Source organism: Saccostrea echinata, unplaced genomic scaffold (assembly GCF_033153115.1).
Source record: "Saccostrea echinata isolate AGI-Se365-2 ecotype Australia unplaced genomic scaffold, CSIRO_AGI_Sech_v1 ptg000030l, whole genome shotgun sequence".
NCBI lineage: Eukaryota > Metazoa > Mollusca > Bivalvia > Ostreida > Ostreidae > Saccostrea > Saccostrea echinata.
Genome location: NW_026889779.1, coordinates 34653611 through 34671699, shown reverse-complemented (window position 1 = coordinate 34671699; position 18089 = coordinate 34653611). Strand labels below are relative to the sequence as shown.

General features: G+C 34.6%; 1 protein-coding gene across 1 annotated transcript in view; it reads left to right on the top strand.

Annotated features, from left to right (window-relative positions):
- The window catches only part of LOC133197765 (leucine-rich repeat and coiled-coil domain-containing protein 1-like), an 88177-nt gene that overhangs the window by 32151 nt on the left and 37937 nt on the right, over positions 1 to 18089 (top strand). Inside the window, exons 10-12 of the mRNA XM_061333969.1 lie at positions 5991 to 6090; positions 10275 to 10528; positions 17713 to 17852. Of these exons, the coding sequence (XP_061189953.1) occupies positions 5991 to 6090; positions 10275 to 10528; positions 17713 to 17852 (494 nt within the window). The remainder of the gene's footprint in view (positions 1 to 5990; positions 6091 to 10274; positions 10529 to 17712; positions 17853 to 18089) is intronic.

The window sequence follows — 18089 nt, the reverse complement described above, 5'->3', positions numbered from 1 at the left end:
AGATACCAAAGTTCAACTGTTTCACATTTCTTTCTGTAATCTTGTATTTGGGCTTACAAGTTTGAGAACATACATATGTAGAAATAGAAAAATGTTAAGCACCATCAGCCCAGTTATTGGAAACTAAATGGCTAATTTAATTTCTTTTTTATTCCTTCTATACCTATCCTTTTATGTGATAAACTTCTTATTTGCATGAATAATTCAAACTACCAAGTGAAAAATAAGTGAAATTATAGATTCACACATCTGAACCTCTTTTAGGTAGTTTAGAGTATAGTTTGAAATACTTTTAAAAATTAAAGAATATTTTTTTTGATTTTTGTTAAACTTTGTTTCAACAACATTTTTTTTTGTCAGTGTAAAATTTCCAAAAAACAGGAAACTGAGTTATTCCTTATGTAGATATAAAATGTGTTCCCAGTGGCCCTGTCAATTTGTTGTATTTTATCAATTTAGTGTGATGGTCTGTAACTAAGTTTATGTATTGGGCTAATTCCTGAAATCAATAACAATCTAACTTGGTGATTTACTGCATCATTGGATGGGCCCTGTTTTGACATCGCTAATCATAGGGTGTCAGAATTTAGCCCCTGTCAATCGGAACAGAATTAAGTGAAAGAAAAATTTGCCTTGTATCCAAAATGGTCCAGCATCAGTCAGTTTGTGTGTCTGCTAAACACTGGTCTGTATGGTTTGTGTGAATGATGTTTTAATGTAATAAAACAGTATTTCAAAAAACTATCAACTACCTTAAAGAGGTTCAGATGTGTGGATCTATAATTTCACTTATTTTTCAATTAGTAGTTTGAATTATTCATGCAAATAAGAAGTTTATTTTGGATGTGCAGGGCTCTCACACCACTTTTTGGGAATGTGGCTGGGGGAAAATAACGACCTTTTGGGGAATTTTGGGATAACTGTTATACTTTACAGTCATGATATATTGGGTGCAGTGGTGGATTTAAGGGGGGGCGCACCCTGCGTGCGCCCCCCTAAAATTGTCAAAGTTAGCGTAAATCATAGTTGCATCGAGAAAATGTAAAAATTGTCTACTCGGTAGACCTCATTTTTACCCTACGAAATCTCTACAATCCAGGAGGTTCCGGAGGCTTCGCCCCCCCCCCCCCCTGGCCCCCACCAGGGCTTCACCCTGGACCCACTGGGGGCCTCAAGGCGGCCCCCAGAACCCCTGCCTACTTTTGGCGTCCCCTCTATCTTCAATTCCTGGATCCGCACCTGGGGTGTCTGGGCTTTGTTATCAACTAAATTTTTGCTTTACAGAGGAGTATAAATAGCAAGTTTAGTTATTATATATCCAACTATATTTTCTTTAATATATGGGAGAAATGATTATTGAGAAAATTAACATTCAATTGGGGAAAAAGGTACCTTTTTGGAATTTGGAATGGGGCCTCAATAATTGAACAACTCACATTATAGACAATCGAGAGATGTGATGTGTATGTACCAAACTTTGTATATATGACTTATTCACAGCTTTTTCCTTTTCCAACTGGAGAGTAGGAATATGTTTTCCCCAATACATATGATACAGTATTGAAATTAAAAAAATCTACAAAGCTATGACAATTGGTGATTCATTATTGTTTTGAACTGACAATTAAAAACTACTATGATTGTCAGAAATATTTATTTATGGTATTGGTATTGAGAGAAAGCATAAATGTGTTGGTGGGAGATACTTTTTAGTTTAGACTTCAGAATCTTTGGCTTGAGAATGTCAGCTTACTGGCATTCATCAAAGTTATATTTAACAAAAGATGACAAAAAATGATGTTTGGTACAGAAATTCTCTCCAGAAATTAAATATTTTCCTTCTGGAAATCTATATACAGATAGACCTGAGCTATATACAAATATACCTGAACAGGTGTGACATTTGTCAGGTATATATACAAAAGGTCACAGAGCAGTCTGGGGATGTCGCAGTCTTTACGTCTACTGTGCTTTAAATATACTTCTTCAGCTCCTGATTATCTGACTTCCTGTTTGTAGTTATAATTAGTGTCAGTTGATTGGAGAGTTGTTTTTAGCTCACAGTGAGCTTCACTGGTCCATATTTTACTTCCGGCTTTCTCTGCCTCTTTAGATTTATCAGAAATTAATCATTTTAATTAAAGATAGTGATGATAGAAATTCAAAATAGATATATCTGCACAGTATAATAATTAAGCCCAAGTTCATTGTCATGACCCAAATAGCCCCTTCTGTTGTTGATAGAAATTTAAGAAAGAAATATCCTGGTCTATTGAATTTGATGGCATTAGTGTACTTTTTTCGATTTTTTATATTATTCTCAAACTATGTTTTCAACAAGAGTATTAATGAAGTAGGAAATGTTTTTGTTCATTGGTTAATCCCAGAGATGAGGGAGCTGCACTGTTTTTGTTTCTGTACATAAATTTGACATGCATGTCTGTAATTTCTTCACATAAACAACTATCAATAGTTGTCAAAAACAGAATGAATAACAGGTAAACAAAATGCTCAATTAACTTATTTTAAATTGAGGAATATTTCTCCATGTTTACTGAGATGGTTGTATGCTCTGGGTGACTGGTCTTTTTGCGTTGCTGTGTTCAGATAATTGAATGGCTTGCAGCATTAAGCCAGAATGCTCTGTTTTCGATGAAATAGATTTAATTAAATTTTATCTTGTGTCTTCAGATACTTGATATTTCAAAACAAGTTTTTATCACTTTCAAAAATACATTGAATTAATTTTAAGCTTTTTGCCTCTGATCATTCAACTATACATGTAACTAATTTTCAAATTCTGAACATTCTAAGAAACCGAAGATATGTTCACTCTTTTAAAACCCACTCCTTAAGTTAATTGGTCTAGGTCACACATTTCTAAATAAATAGTTATATTTCTTCAAATAGCAGTAACAATGCTCACTTTACTATGCATTGTCACGAAAACATCAAAAGTATAGGTACCCACACATCAAAGAAAGCGGTTGTGTCATTAATTAAATTATACAACAGATAATGGTTATAGCGCTGGCATTTAATGTTCAGTATTGGTATTGAGAAAAAGGATTTTGTCAGCTTATCTTCATCTAAGGATTAACTCTGTGCATCTTTATCTGTTCAAAAAGAAAGTGTCTAAAACTTTATATCACACATGCAAATGTGACTAGCTATAACAATTCCAATATAAAGACATTAATATCGTCAAGTTTAATTCTTCAAAGATTAATATTTAGATGTCAATTTTGCTTATTTAAAATTGTTGATGTTCAATTCATTGAAAGCGTTTGTAAGGTTTTTAGCCCACCTGATCCAAAGATGCTTGATGGCTTACAGGGATAGACAGTAACTTTCAGATTCACTTGCTCTTTGGGCAAGTGATCTCAAACTTTTACTTGTCCAAATGCAAAACTTGGTTGCCCAAAATTAAGAAAGAACTTGAGAAGAAAATTATTTATTACTGTAAACATTATGATAAGAAAAAATGTGACCAAATATGGCAAGATGAGCTACCTGAAAAAAATTCGATGCTGCATTTGTACATAAATGTATACCACTGTACTTGTAAATTTAACCTGTTAACACACACTGCCATGCAGCAATAACCCTCCGTTTCCTTTTAATAAAATTAATTTTTTTAAAAATTATATTCAGTAGGATCCTTTTGTGAATCGTGATTTTCAGAGATAACTTTGAAGCAACGCTAAAGGAAGATAGTTGCTACGAAACATACATCTTATCTTGATCAGGATACACCGTGTTACACTGTACTTATATTCTGTGCGTGAATAAATAATCTAATTTCCTAATAAGAAGTTAACAAAATTTTGTTAGACATAGAGCGTATTTACTAGGAAAGAAAATAACAAACCTGATTTTTGAATGAACGGTATAACACAGAAAGGAATTCCGAATGCAAAAACATTGTCAGTTAGGTACGTTGCGGAAATCAAGTGTTCAATTTATTGTTTTATTTATAAATTAATGTAAACTAAATAAATATGTACATTTGTATGAAAAAAATTCACTTGCCCGATCAGACAAGTATGTCGACAATTTCACTTGCCCAAACTGATAATTTACTTGTCCCGTGCAATCGAACAACCGCTAATGTCGATCCCTGGGCTTATCACAATTTCAATTTCAATACTTGTCCAATTCCAAGAAAACTTATGTTGGCCCTGTGGGTTTGGATGGGCTGTGATAGTGTGTCAGTATTCTACATAGATATGTGGAAGCAAATCTTAAAAAAAAAACATTAATTTTAGGAACAGCAAAGCATTAGGGGATCAAATTGAAACTATTTTTTATTTGGGGGAGGATTCATGGAATGAAGAGACCCACAAATTCATATCCTCCACAAAATGTTCAATTTAAATATATAGCATCTACACTTCTTCAACCAAAAAACCAAATCCCCATAAATCAATATTTTAATTATCCTCACACCACAAAATTTGACATCACAAAAGTGTTTTTACAGTACAAGCATCCCTTTGTTGTAAAGATTGATGTTCTAATCATGGCACTGGGATTGACACGAGGTTTCAGTTGAAAGATCTTTTTGCATAGGACTATCTGGGAGCCATCTTAGAAAAAACCCTCTCAATATCAACTGTGACACAGCTTGTCAAATCAGTTTAAAGAATATTAATATGGCGTTGAATCATATTTTTTCCATTAATGATTAACAAATCTTGGGGTAGGAGATATTGGGTGTGAGATGTTTAAGTGGGATTAAAGTTTTACAGGTGTATAAAGGTAAGGTCCACAGGTTTGTCCCTCTCATACTTATCTTTCAGGTGGAGATATATGTCAGCGAGCAATGTAGTCCTTGTACATATATGTTCATTGTTGTTTTGAGTGTAACTTTTCATTTGTCTTTATTACTATCTTTTTTATCTAATAAGAACATGTATGAAAACAAATATTTTGATAGACTTGCCTCGAAACACTCTTCTAAAGGTAATTGTGTTATTCCAAATTAACTTGATTTATAGCTGGTTGACCTTGATGATTTTTGAAAATATTTATAATATTTAGAATTTAGCTGAATGAAAATATGCCATAAGCATGCCTTTGAAAAGGTGAAGCAATTAAAATTGTAGGTGAATCACTTCTGCCTTGTTTGCTGTAAATAGCAGTTGCATCATAACAACAAACCATTAAGCTACAATTCAGGAGACTTCAAAGTTTCATTATTCATTCCATTCTTGGTACTCCTCCAGAGCTAGTTATTAATTTGCCTTAAAGGTACTGATATATGTGCCCATTCGAATTCCAACACCAATAGTATGGTTCCATAACTCTTTCAGTACGCATCCTTGGGGATGTTGCAAATTCATTCTGTAAATCTATTTTATGTATTTTGTGAAAATATGAATTCCATAGTGACCAAGAATAATATGTTCCAAAAGAATGCCCTTATAAAATGTTTGTCATCTTGACCGTATCCTATTTTTCACACCTTGTCGGTGTGAGGATGTTGTAGTAAGCTGACACAGAAATGAGATCTGTACGGTTCCCATGATTGATGCTGCTTCCTGTGGTAGCCTGAGGAACCAGTTTAATGTCTTATGTAATGTCCACCATATCTCAGACACTGTCAATTACCAGAAAACATCAACAAAATTTGATCACTTTAGCGTTATTAAAGGACCAAAAATATAGCTTAAAGGACACAAAAAACATGATTTTGTGGGACTATGTGACCTTGAACAGAGAGAGATGAAAGTAAAGGTCAAAAGCAAATAAGTTCTATGATTCTATTTTCTGTAAGCTTTTATGGAGGAGAAGAAACACTTTGCATAGAGAACAATTCATTCCATAAATATCCAGAAAATATTAATTGTTTAAATGTTGCTTCATTGCTTTCTTTAACAAATTTTATAATGGTAACAAAGAAAGGCATGCATAGCTTGATTTGTATTAATATATAAAAAGTACAATATTAAAAAATATATTAAAGTTATGTATTTTATGTTCTTTAGCAACTAATGAAGGAATTGGAATCAGAAAGAGAGAGAAGGTGGAAGGCTGAGCAGGCAAGCAAGAAATTACTGAACCATATACAGACTTTACAAGGAAAAGGTAAACTTAACAGGGGAGAGCTGAACCATATACAGACTTTACAAGAAAAAGGTAAACTTAACAGGGAAGAGCTGATCCATATACAGACTTTACAAAGAAAAGGTAAACTTAACAGGGAAGAGCTGAACCATATACAGACTTTACAAAGAAAAGGTAAACTTAACAGGGAAGAACTGATCCATATACAGACTTTACAAAGAAAAGGTAAACTTAACAGGGAAGAGCTGATCCATATACAGACTTTACAAAGAAAAGGTAAATTTAACAGGGAAGAGCTGATCCATATACAGACTTTACAAAGAAAAGGTAAACTTAACAGGGAAGAGCTGATCCATATACAGACTTTACAAAGAAAAGGTAAATTTAACAGGGAAGAGCTGATCCATATACAGACTTTACAAAGAAAAGGTAAACTTAACAGGGGAGAGCTGAACCATATAAAAACTTTACAAGGAAAAGGTAAACTTAACAGGGAAGAGCTGAACCATATACAGACTTTACAAAGAAAAGGTAAACTTAACATGAGAGAGTTGAACCATATACAAAATTTTCAAAGAAAAGGTAAACTTAACAGGGGAGAGCTAAACCATATACAGACTTTACAAGAAAAAGCTAAACTTAACAGGAGAGAGTTGAACCATATACAAACTTTACAAAGAAAAGGTAAACTTAACAGGGGAGAGCTAAACCATATACAAGCTTTACAAAGAAAAGGTAAACTTAACAGGGGAGAGCTAAACCATATACAGACTTTACAAGAAAAAGGTAAACTTAACAGGGAAGAGTTGAACCACATATAGACTTTACAAAGAAAAGGTAAACTTTACAGGAGAGAGTTGAACCATATACAGACTTTACAAGAAAAAGGTAAACGTAACAGGGAAGAGCTGAACCACATACAGACTTTACAAGAAAAAGATAAACTTAACAGGGAAGAGCTGAACCATATACAAACTTTACAAGAAAAAGGTAAACTTAACAGGAAAGAGCTGAACCATATACAGACTTTACAAGGAAAAGGTAAACTTAACAGGGAAGAGCTGAACCATATACAGACTTTACAAGGAAAAGGTAAACTTAACAGGGAGAGCTGAACCATATACAGACTTTACAAGGAAAAGGTAAACTTTACAGGCAAGACCTGTGCCACATGTAAACTTTACAATAAAAGGATAATCTTAATAGGAAAGACCTGTGCTAAGTGTCGATTAAAAAAAAATAAGGTAAACTTAACAGGAAAGAGCTGTGCCACATGTAAACTTAACAATAAAAAGGTAAACTTATCAGGAAAGATTAGATTAGATTGCAAATGTTTTAAGTGTTAGTGAAGTTTTACAGGGGATTATTAAACAACTATTATTTACTAAAGTGTATTTTGATGGGATAATTGGACAACTATAATTTACCAAGTGTAGTTTGACGGGGGATAAATTAGACAACTTTCATTACTAAGTGTAGTTTGACAGGGGATAATTGGACAACTATAATATACTAGTATGTGTAGTTTGATGGGGGATAATTAGACAACTTTCATTACTAAGTGTAATTTGACAGGGGATTACTGGACAACTATAATATACTAAGTGTAGTTTGACGGGGGATAATTAGACAAGTATTACCAAATGTAGTTTGACAGGGGATAATTAAACAACTATTATTTACCAAGTGTAGTTTGACAGGGGATAATTAGACAACTATTATTTACCAAGTGTAGTTTGACAGGGGATAATTAGACAACTATTATTTACCAAGTGTAGTTTGACAGGGGACAATTAGACAACTATCATTTACTAAGTGTAGTTTAAAGAGGTAACTTTCTATGGAAAAATAAGTCAATACCAAAGATATCAATTATCTAAACAAGAAATAGCAAACACACAAACTCACCTTATACATTATATGTAGGTCATTTCTCCTAAATCTATCCTCAGCATTCCCTGACTTCTGACCTGCCTTGACCCTGGGATGACCTTTGTAATGATAGATGCCCCCTAATTATTGCTATCCATATTCTGATGGAGTTTCCTGTTGTATAAGACTTTAGGGTCTTCTGATTTGATTGGAATACAATCAACAAATAAATAAATACTGAAGTCAGGATGAGAAACACAGACAAACAGTTTAATTTCCTCACTATAAGTGTTATCTATAGAAGTATTTATTACATTCAACACTTACAGGAAACCATATTTTATGTGTGATTAAAAGACAAAATGATAGATAATTTTTGATACCTTTTCAGTGTCTCTTACTTCCTAGCCATCACTCTATGACCTTGACAATTTATCTTTTTATCAATATAAAGACAATTTATCCTTTTATCAATACAAAAACATCTCCAACAAATTAAAGGTTATGAAAAATTTCTAACCAATAGTTCAGTGTTATTATCTTTGCATTATATAATTTCAACTACTTATTTCTCAGTGATTTGACCTTTGATATATGACCTTGAGTCAAGATAATAAGACATCTTTCTATTATTAGAAACAATATACTCAACATTCCAATGAAGGAAACCAGAGTTATAGCTTGGACAACATTTCACTGTCTCAGTGATCAAATCATGACACACCATTAGGACATGGGTATCAGCACACTTACATTTAAAGTCATTCATTCTAGGGTTTGATATGACTTTGACAAGATTTAATGTCAGATAGCAATTATTCCAAACTAATTTTCTTCCTTCACTGGGGAGGGGGGGGGGGGGGGGTAATGAGAAAAACTGAACACAAAAACTGAATGCAAAAAATAGAAACAACCAGCAGATCATGGCAAACCCAGGCTTGATTGTAAAAGGCAAAAAAAAAGCAATGTTAACTCAAACCTGACTTCGACTTATGGCAATACTGATAAAAATTAAAGTAAAAAAGAGACAGTGGGACAAGACTGATATAAACCAGAGTATAACAGACATAGTGAGACAATACTGATATAAACCAGAGGATAACAGACAAAGTGGGACAAGACTGATATAAACCAGAGTATAACAGACACAGTGAGACAAGACTGAAATAAACCAGAGTATAACAGACACAGTGAGACAAGACTGATATAAACCAGAGTATAACAGACACAGTGGGACAATACTGATATAAACCAGAGTATAACAGGCACAGTGGGACAAGACTGATATAAACCAGAGTATAACAGACATAGTGAGACAAGACTGAAATAAACCAGAGTATAACAGACACAGTGAGACAATACTGATATAAACCAGAGTATAACAGACACAGTGAGACAATACTGATATAAACCAGAGTATAACAGACACAGTGGGGCAATACTGATATAAACCAGAGTATAACAGACATAGTGAGACAAGACTGATATAATCCAGAGTATATCAGACACAGTGAGACAATACTGATATAAACCAGAGTATAACAGACACAGTGGGGCAATACTGATATAAACCAGAGTATAACAGGCACAGTGGGACAAGACTGATATAAACCAGAGTATAACAGACACAGTGGGGCAAGACTGATATAAACAAGAGTATAACAGACACAGTGGGGCAAGACTGATATAAACCAGAGTATAACAGTCATAGTGGGGCAAGTCTGATACAAACCTGAGTATAACATTGTGAAACAAGACTGATACAAAGCATTAGATGTTTCACAGACATTTAATTTTTTCCTTACTATTTTATTGATTTAAGGTATTGTAGATAAGTGGTTAGTTAAAGTTTTAGTTGAAAGTTCACATTGTTTTCCTCTCTGTTGATAGCTGAATTCAGAAATGATTAGATCTCATTGAAGTCTGCTAAGATGTAATTGAATTAGGTAAAAGCTGAAAACAAACAATATACTTTGCGTCACTGGTACGCATTGTTAATATCAGTTGTTACGTGCTCTGCTGGCCAAATTAGATGAGCTTAATTATTGAAGAAGTGTGACCGTGATTGAAAATTATTTAGCATTCACGTCACTAAAGACGTGAATTGCTACGTATTGATTGTGCCAAGTATGATTGAAAACTTGATTAATCATGTATTTTGTTGTTTATTTACAAGAGAAAGCCTTTTTAGTAAACAATATTAAGTGTTTTACTTGTCAATGTGTCCTTCATTTTTAATGCCTAAGATTGCAACAATGTAATTTTTTTAGGCTGGATGATTTGTTTCTTTTGATGAGACACATAACCAATAGTAAGAAATGTTTTACTTGCAGCTAAGGAAGGGGACGAACTGAAGGATACTGCAATAGAGGCTACGTCTCGCCTTAAACAAGCTCTGATGAATGAGAGAGAGGCCAAGCTAAGACTTCAGAATGATGTCGAGAAACTAAAAGAGCATATTCACGAGCTAAACAGGCAGTTAAAAATTGCCAAGGAGACAGAGGAAAGTCTGAAGGGGAGTCTGAGGGCGCTAGAAGAAGTTACAGCTAAAATGGAGAGGGACAAGTTACAGCAACAGACCCATGAGGTCAGTGTCATTACTGTAACACAGTTACAGCAACAGACCCACGAGGTCAGTGTCATTACTGTAACACAGTTACAGCAACAGACCCACGAAGGCAGTGTCATTACTGTAACACAGTTACAGCAACAGACCCACGAGGTCAGTGTCATTACTGTAACACAGTTACAGCAACAGACCCACGAGGTCAGTGTCATTACTGTAACACAGTTACAGCAACAGACCCACGAGGTCAGTGTCATTACTGTAACACAGTTACAGCAACAGACCCACGAGGGCAGTGTCATTACTGTATCACAGTTACAGCAACAAACCCAACAAAATATTCTTACTATAAATAGCAACAACAGACCCACAAGGTCAGAGTCGTTACTCTAGAACAAAGGACGGACCAACCCTTCTAAAATTTAAAAAGCAACAACAGACCCAGAGTTATAAGAAATTGGTGGTTCACTTGCATGTACCCTAAATGACACATAAAATAGCAGCTCAGTGTTCTCACAGAAACATTGAACAATTAAACTTTCAAAATGCACAGTCATTGTAAGGTCATTTTTACAGACAAAATGCTTACAATATGTCTTGTGATTTACGTTGCAGAGAAGTAAACTTCAGTAATGGCCATTAGTCAGTATCATTGCCAGAGATATGAATCAAACAGTAAAACTCCATTATAAAGAAGTCAGTTTTAAGGAAACCTCAGTTATAAGGAATTTTTATGAATCCCGTAGACAACTTTTCACTATAGTTAGGATATAAAGAGCCTCGGTTTTAAGGAAGTAAAATACAAAGTCCCAGTCACTTCCTTATAACAAAGTTTTACTGTACATTTTAAAATGAATTATTTCAAGGTAGGGTCGTTCATGTAATTGTAAGTTACCAGGAAAACTGTATTCCATAGATACAAGTAGAGACATACCTCTATAGCATATTAAGCTTGTATATGAGAGGGAGCAATCTTTGATATTGCAATTGGTGATTTTCTGTACGATTGCTTGAAAATTAACAATTTAGCCCTCATAGAAACACTCCATCCTGTAAAAAATTGTCACTGTTTTGTCAAGATTTCCTTTGCAAATAATACCTGATTAGCATAATAAATGACTTCATAAACCAGAAGTCTCTGATGAGACTGTAGCTCTACTGGTCTGTTTGTATAACAAAAGAAAAGTAGCACTTGGATTTGAAACATTGCAACATGCAACAATAAATAGAATTATGTATCTTAATGTACACAGTCTACTTCTGTGCCAAGTTATATTGAAATCAAATGAAAACTGTAGGAGGAGTAGCGTTTTGAAAGTATTTCAGGGAAATTTCTATTTTTAGTAACCATGACAACACCATTCACCCAAATAAAAAAAAACAGAAATACATATTATGTATCGTAGTGTATTCTAACTGTGTGCCAAATTAGATTGAAATCAGACCAAAATTGTAGGAGGAGTAACGTTTAATGGGAATTTCACAAAAATTTCTATTTTAAGTAACCATGGCAACACTGTTCATCGAATTCAAAAAGCAATGCAATAAATTATGTATCTTAGTATAGTCTTCTTGTATGCCTAATTATATTAAAAGCAGACTAAAACTGTAGCAGGAGTAGTGTTTTAAAGGAATTTCACAGAAATTTCTATTTTTAGTAACCATGGCAACACTGTCCATTGAATTCAAAAACCAATGTAATAAATTATGTATCTTAGTGTAGTCTACTTGTGTGCCAAGTTATATTGAAATCGGACCAAAACTGTAGGAGGAGTAGCGTTTTAAAGGAATTTCACAGAAATTTCTATTTTTAGTAACCATGGCAACACCGTCTATCAAAATCAAAAACCGATGCACTAAATGATGTATCTTAGTGTTGTCTACTTGTAAGCCAAGTTATATTGAAATCGGACCAAAACTGTAGGAGAAGTAGCGTTTTAAAGGAATTTCACAGAAATTTCTATTTTTAGTAACCATGGCAACATCGACCATCAAAATCAAAAAACCGATGCACTAAATTATGTATCTTAGTGTAGTCTACTTGTGTGCAAAGATATATTGAAATCGGACCAAAACTGTAGGAGGAGTAGCGTTTTAAAGGAATTTCACAGAAATGTCTATTTTTAGTAACCATGGCAACACCGTCCATTGAAATCAAAAATCGATGCACTAAATTATGTATCTTAGTGTTGTCTACTTGTGTGCCAAGTTATATTGAAATCGGACCAAAACTGTAGGAGGAGTAGCGTTTTGAAAAATTGTTTACAGACAGACGGACAGACAGACAGACAGACAGACAGACGGACGGACGACAGACACCTTACTATCGCATAAGCTCTTCTGGTCTCTGACCAGTAGAGCTAAAAATAATCTTTGACAATAACAGGAAGTCAGTAATCAATGACGTGAGACAATGTGGTCATTTTGTGGTCCTTCTAATCTGATTCTGTGGACTGGAATTGCTACTTTCCAGAATATGTCTGTAATTAGCAATGGCTGTTGATCTGTTCTCATTGTGAGGGTGTGCTGACTCATTTACCTGGGGTTACAATAAAAGCAAAAAAATGTGTTATTTTGTATGTTACTATTATTTGGATTATTTCATTGAGTAGCCCAAATGAATGAAGCAGTGTTTTGGTTGCATGTCCTTTGGCATTTCCTACTTACACCATTCAGAGACTATTTACTTAACACACTAACTGATTAATGTCTTTTATTGAAATACATTGGGCTTTGTATCAGATGACTCTCACTTTTTTGCATAAAACTTTGTTTCCAATGTTAAGAACAGGGATCAGTATGCAGACAGAGATTGTAAATGGAAGAAAGACTTAATTAAAACCATGTCATTTGTTAAAAATAATTTTAGGCTATTAAAGGGAGAACCTTTGAGGCTTTTGTGCAAGATGCTCTTAGAGGATATTTTTATACAAATAGTGAGAATTTTGTTTTATCAGTATTTGAGTGAAATTTCTTAACTTTTACAATTTTTATTGCTTATGGTACTTAAATTTTCCAAAGTGCTTTCTGGTCCACATTGAATACCCATCAGACTATCACTGCTGCACTCTGATTGGTTAACTCAAAGACAGAAGAACTTGCTAGCTACCTTACTGTCAACTTGTTGAGAAATGTCGGTTTTGCATTTTAAGTTTTGCCAGTTCAGCACTTGCTGCTTACAACATAATGATCATTAACAATCTAATGGCTGGAGAATTTCAGATTTTGATAGATTAATAGATTGAAGCTCCAAGTATAAAAATAAAAATAAGGAACTCAGTGAAAAGAATTCACTTTTCCCAGACAGACAAAGTTGGTATAAATTTTGCATGATGACACTCATATCTTTATAATGTATCTTAACAAGTTTAGCATTTCCTCTTCAGTTTGGTTTAATGTAGGGATGGTTGACAAACAGGAATCTCTAGACTCTTAGGAAGCATCTTCACTCTGAAGAAACTTTAGAAAAAAAAGTTTTTATTATTTCTCTATTGCACATATTAAGGTTTTAAATATTGAATTGTTTTTCTGGGAAATTTTAAGGATATTAAAGAATAAATTCTGTCATAATATTGAGAAGATCAAGTAATAAAATGAATTTTATTTTAAAAGATGGTTATTTTATACAGTAGAATGCCTTAAAACATAGGTAGATAGGCCAGAATTGTACAAACTTAATTTATAGATATTGTATTCCTTTGTTATCCATGTGATCTGTTTATTGTTTGTAGTTTGTCTCTCCTCCCAGCAGTGAAGTCATTGTAAATAACATCAACAATAAAAATGCTGTAATTAATACACTATTTGAGGAAACACTATTGTAATGAAAACCAGACAGTAGCAAAATAAGAATTCAGAATCACAAATACCCCTGCTGGGCTTTTTTATCATTTATGTTTGCTTTGTAGTATCAAAAAATATTTTGCTGATGAAACCATAAAATTTTTCTATGCAAGCAAATTTTTGGAGGAAGTGAATCTCCTTCCTGTAGGATTAAAGTTAACATTTATCTTCAAAGTAACGAGGTGTTAAGTTAAAAATCAAACACCAAAAATTAATATTAAATTGACTCTTTGCCAAGACTTGAATAAAACCTGAAAGTCTTTGGGGGAAAATGTTTGAAGATGTCAGTAATATGTGAGATTTTTATTTGTACGAATTTGCTCCTGTGTAGAATGCCAACTGATTGCCTTGACTAATTGTACAGGAAGGTGATCTTGAATATTATAACAACAGTCAAAAAGTACATACCAGGGAAAGATAACTCTAACTTAACATGAAATGCCAGTTATTCAAGGTCAGTCGGTAAATAGGAATAATTTGATGAGTTTTTCCTGTAATTGAAATCAGCATTTACATAAATCTTAGAGTTTGGAAATCCACTCCATACCAGAGTGATGTTAATATTGAAGCTTTGATCCTTTTTGCTGCCTTTTTGTGATATTATCTCCTATCGGAAACAGCTACAGAATTATTGGATTTCCACAATTGTGTAGAATTTGATTTACTAGATTTGGATGGAGATATTTTTGCTGTTATTAAGGTCTTTTTAGACAGGCTGCATTTATGAAGCAAGAAGTAATTGTCTACAACAGATAGTTTTCAAATATTTTTTTTCTCCAGAATTTGCAGTTTTCTATTGTAATGAATCACTAATTCTGATATGTCATTAAAGTTCACTTAAAGATTATTATTAAATCAATGTTTCTTTTCTATGCAAAGACACAGCAGTCTTAACAAAAATATCTACAGGATTTCTGTATTCTTTGTGTAGGAGGCTTAGATTGTTAAAAGATGGCAATGGCTATAGTCAGTTATAAAAAAAATAAATAAAAAGGGGGATGTTGTAACTGCTAAGGCTCCAGTCTAAGGTATCCATATAGAAAAAATCGTATATCTTGACTATAGTGTGAGATATTCTAAGAAGAAAATCTTGGTACAGAAAAAGTTAAGTTTTATGAAACAGATAATCCAAAATTAATGAGACTTTTTTGAAAATTTCCTCCATAATTTGGCAAGGAAGAGAGCATTTGTTCTTAAATAATTAATAATAATCAGATACATTGTACCAAAATTTTCTATTTTTTAATGAAATTTATTTTTCTATATCAAGAAAATTGCAGACATCCAAAGGTGATCCTTACTTTTTAGTTTTGCAGGAATGGTGAAAGAATGTGTCAAAATCATTTACACTAAATAAATGAAAATAATTACAAATGTTTAGCATATCTAAAATGAAGAATGATCAATTGGTTTTGTTTTGACGTGTATTTAGGATTTGAAGTCTTCCCCATTGCTTTAGTTGAATGACAATGTTTTAATTCACATGAAATTATATTAAAGAGAGTAAAATTTATGACATTGAGATGATTATATCTGTAAATTATATTATACACTGCATGTTAATCTTTTTAGCTCACCTCGACGAAGTCGAGATGAGCTTATGCTATAACCCCGGCGTCGGCGTTAGCGTCGGCGTCCCAGGTTAAAGTTTTAGGAGCAAGTCCCATTCCCAAGTAACTATAAGCCCTACCTGGACCAAACTTGCATGGATGATGCATCTAGGGATGGACATGGCCACACTTGCTTCGGAAGCTGGATCTGACCTAGATTTTCCAGATGAGTGACCAGGTTAAAGTTTTAGGAGCAGGTCCATTCCCAAGTAACTATAAGCCCTACCTGGACCAAACTTGCATGGATGATGCATCTAGGGATGGACACTACCACACTTGTTTCGGATGCTGGATCTGATGTAGATTTTCCAGATGAGTGACCAGGTTAAAGTTTTAGGAGCAGGTCCATTCCCAAGTAACTACAAGCCCTACCTTGACCAAACTTGCATGGATGATGCATCTAGGGATGGACACTACCACACTTGCTTCGGATGCTGGATCTGACCTAGATTTACCGGATGAGTGACCAGGTTAAAGTTTTAGGAGCAGGTCCATTCCCAAGTAACTATCAGCCCTACCTTGACCAAACTTGCATGGATGATGCATCTAGGGATGGACACTACCACACTTGCTTCGGATGCTGGATCTGACCTAGATTTTCCAGATGAGTGACCAGGTTAAAGTTTTAGGAGCAGGTCCATTCCCAAGTAACTATAAGCCCTACCTTGACCAAACTTGCATGGATGATGCATCTAGGGATGGACACTACCACACTTGCTTCGGATGCTGGATCTGATGTAGATTTTCCGGATGAGTGACCAGGTTAAAGTTTTAGGAGCAGGTCCATTCCCAAGTAACTATAAGCCCTACCTTGACCAAACTTGCATGGATGATGCATCTAGGGATGGACATGGCCACACTTGCTTCGGAAGCTGGATCTGACCTAGATTTTCCAGATGAGTGACCAGGTTAAAGTTTTAGGAGCAGGTCCATTCCCAAGTAACTATAAGCCCTACCTGGACCAAACTTGCATGGATGATGCATCTAGGGATGGACATGGCCACACTTGCTTCGGAAGCTGGATCTGACCTAGATTTTCCAGATGAGTGACCAGGTTAAAGTTTTAGGAGCAGGTCCATTCCCAAGTAACTATAAGCCCTACCTGGACCAAACTTGCATGGATGATGCATCTAGGGATGGACATGGCCACACTTGCTTCGGAAGCTGGATCTGACCTAGATTTTCCACATGTGAGACCAGGTTTAGATTTAGGAGGAGTCTTGTTCCCAAGTAACTATAAGCCCTACCTGGACCAAACTTGCATGGATGATGCATCTAGGGATGTACACTAACCAACCTGCTTCGAATGCTGGATCTGACCTAGATTTTCCACATGAGTGAATTTTAGCCATATTTTAACCAAATTAGCATGGATGATGTATCTAGGGATGGATACTTCCAGACTTGCCTTGGATTCTGAATCTGATGTACATTTTCCAGATGAGTGACCAGGGTAATTTTTTGGAGTAGCTATATAATATTATGGCCTGTTATGATTAAACTTGCATAGATGGTGCATCTAAGGATGAAAACTTCCAGACTTGCTTTGGATGTTGGAACTGACCAAAATTTTCTTGATTACTAAACAGGTCAAAAGTTTTTTGAGCAGATCTATAATTAAATCAAACTTGCATGGATATTGATCTTGGGATGTACCCTAACTAGAAAAAAATATGATGTGAAATTTGCCTTACATGTAGATAACATTCGTCGAGGTGAGCTTCGTAATCTTTGATTACCTATGTTTTGTAGCAAAAGAAGGCCCAGGATGCTCAGATGAAAGCAGCGGCATTAGCTCGGGAACTAGAGCTGACAAAAGCCACAGCCGAAAAACAGAAAGGCCAGATCTCACAGCTCCAAGAATTGTTGGCAAATAGGGAACAGCAACACAGGTAAAATAATACCTAAATAGGTCAAGCAACTGCTAGATAGGTCAAACAACAACTTGGGGGGGGGGGGGGGGGGCAACAAAACCTAAAACATTGGAGACAGCAAAATTACTGAAACAGCAACAATGTAGCAATACAGATAACATAAAGGAAGATGAGCAACAATAAGGAAAGCAAAGGGGGAACAAGACAGGTAACACAAAGGGAGACCAACAACACAGGTAACACAGAGGGAGAACA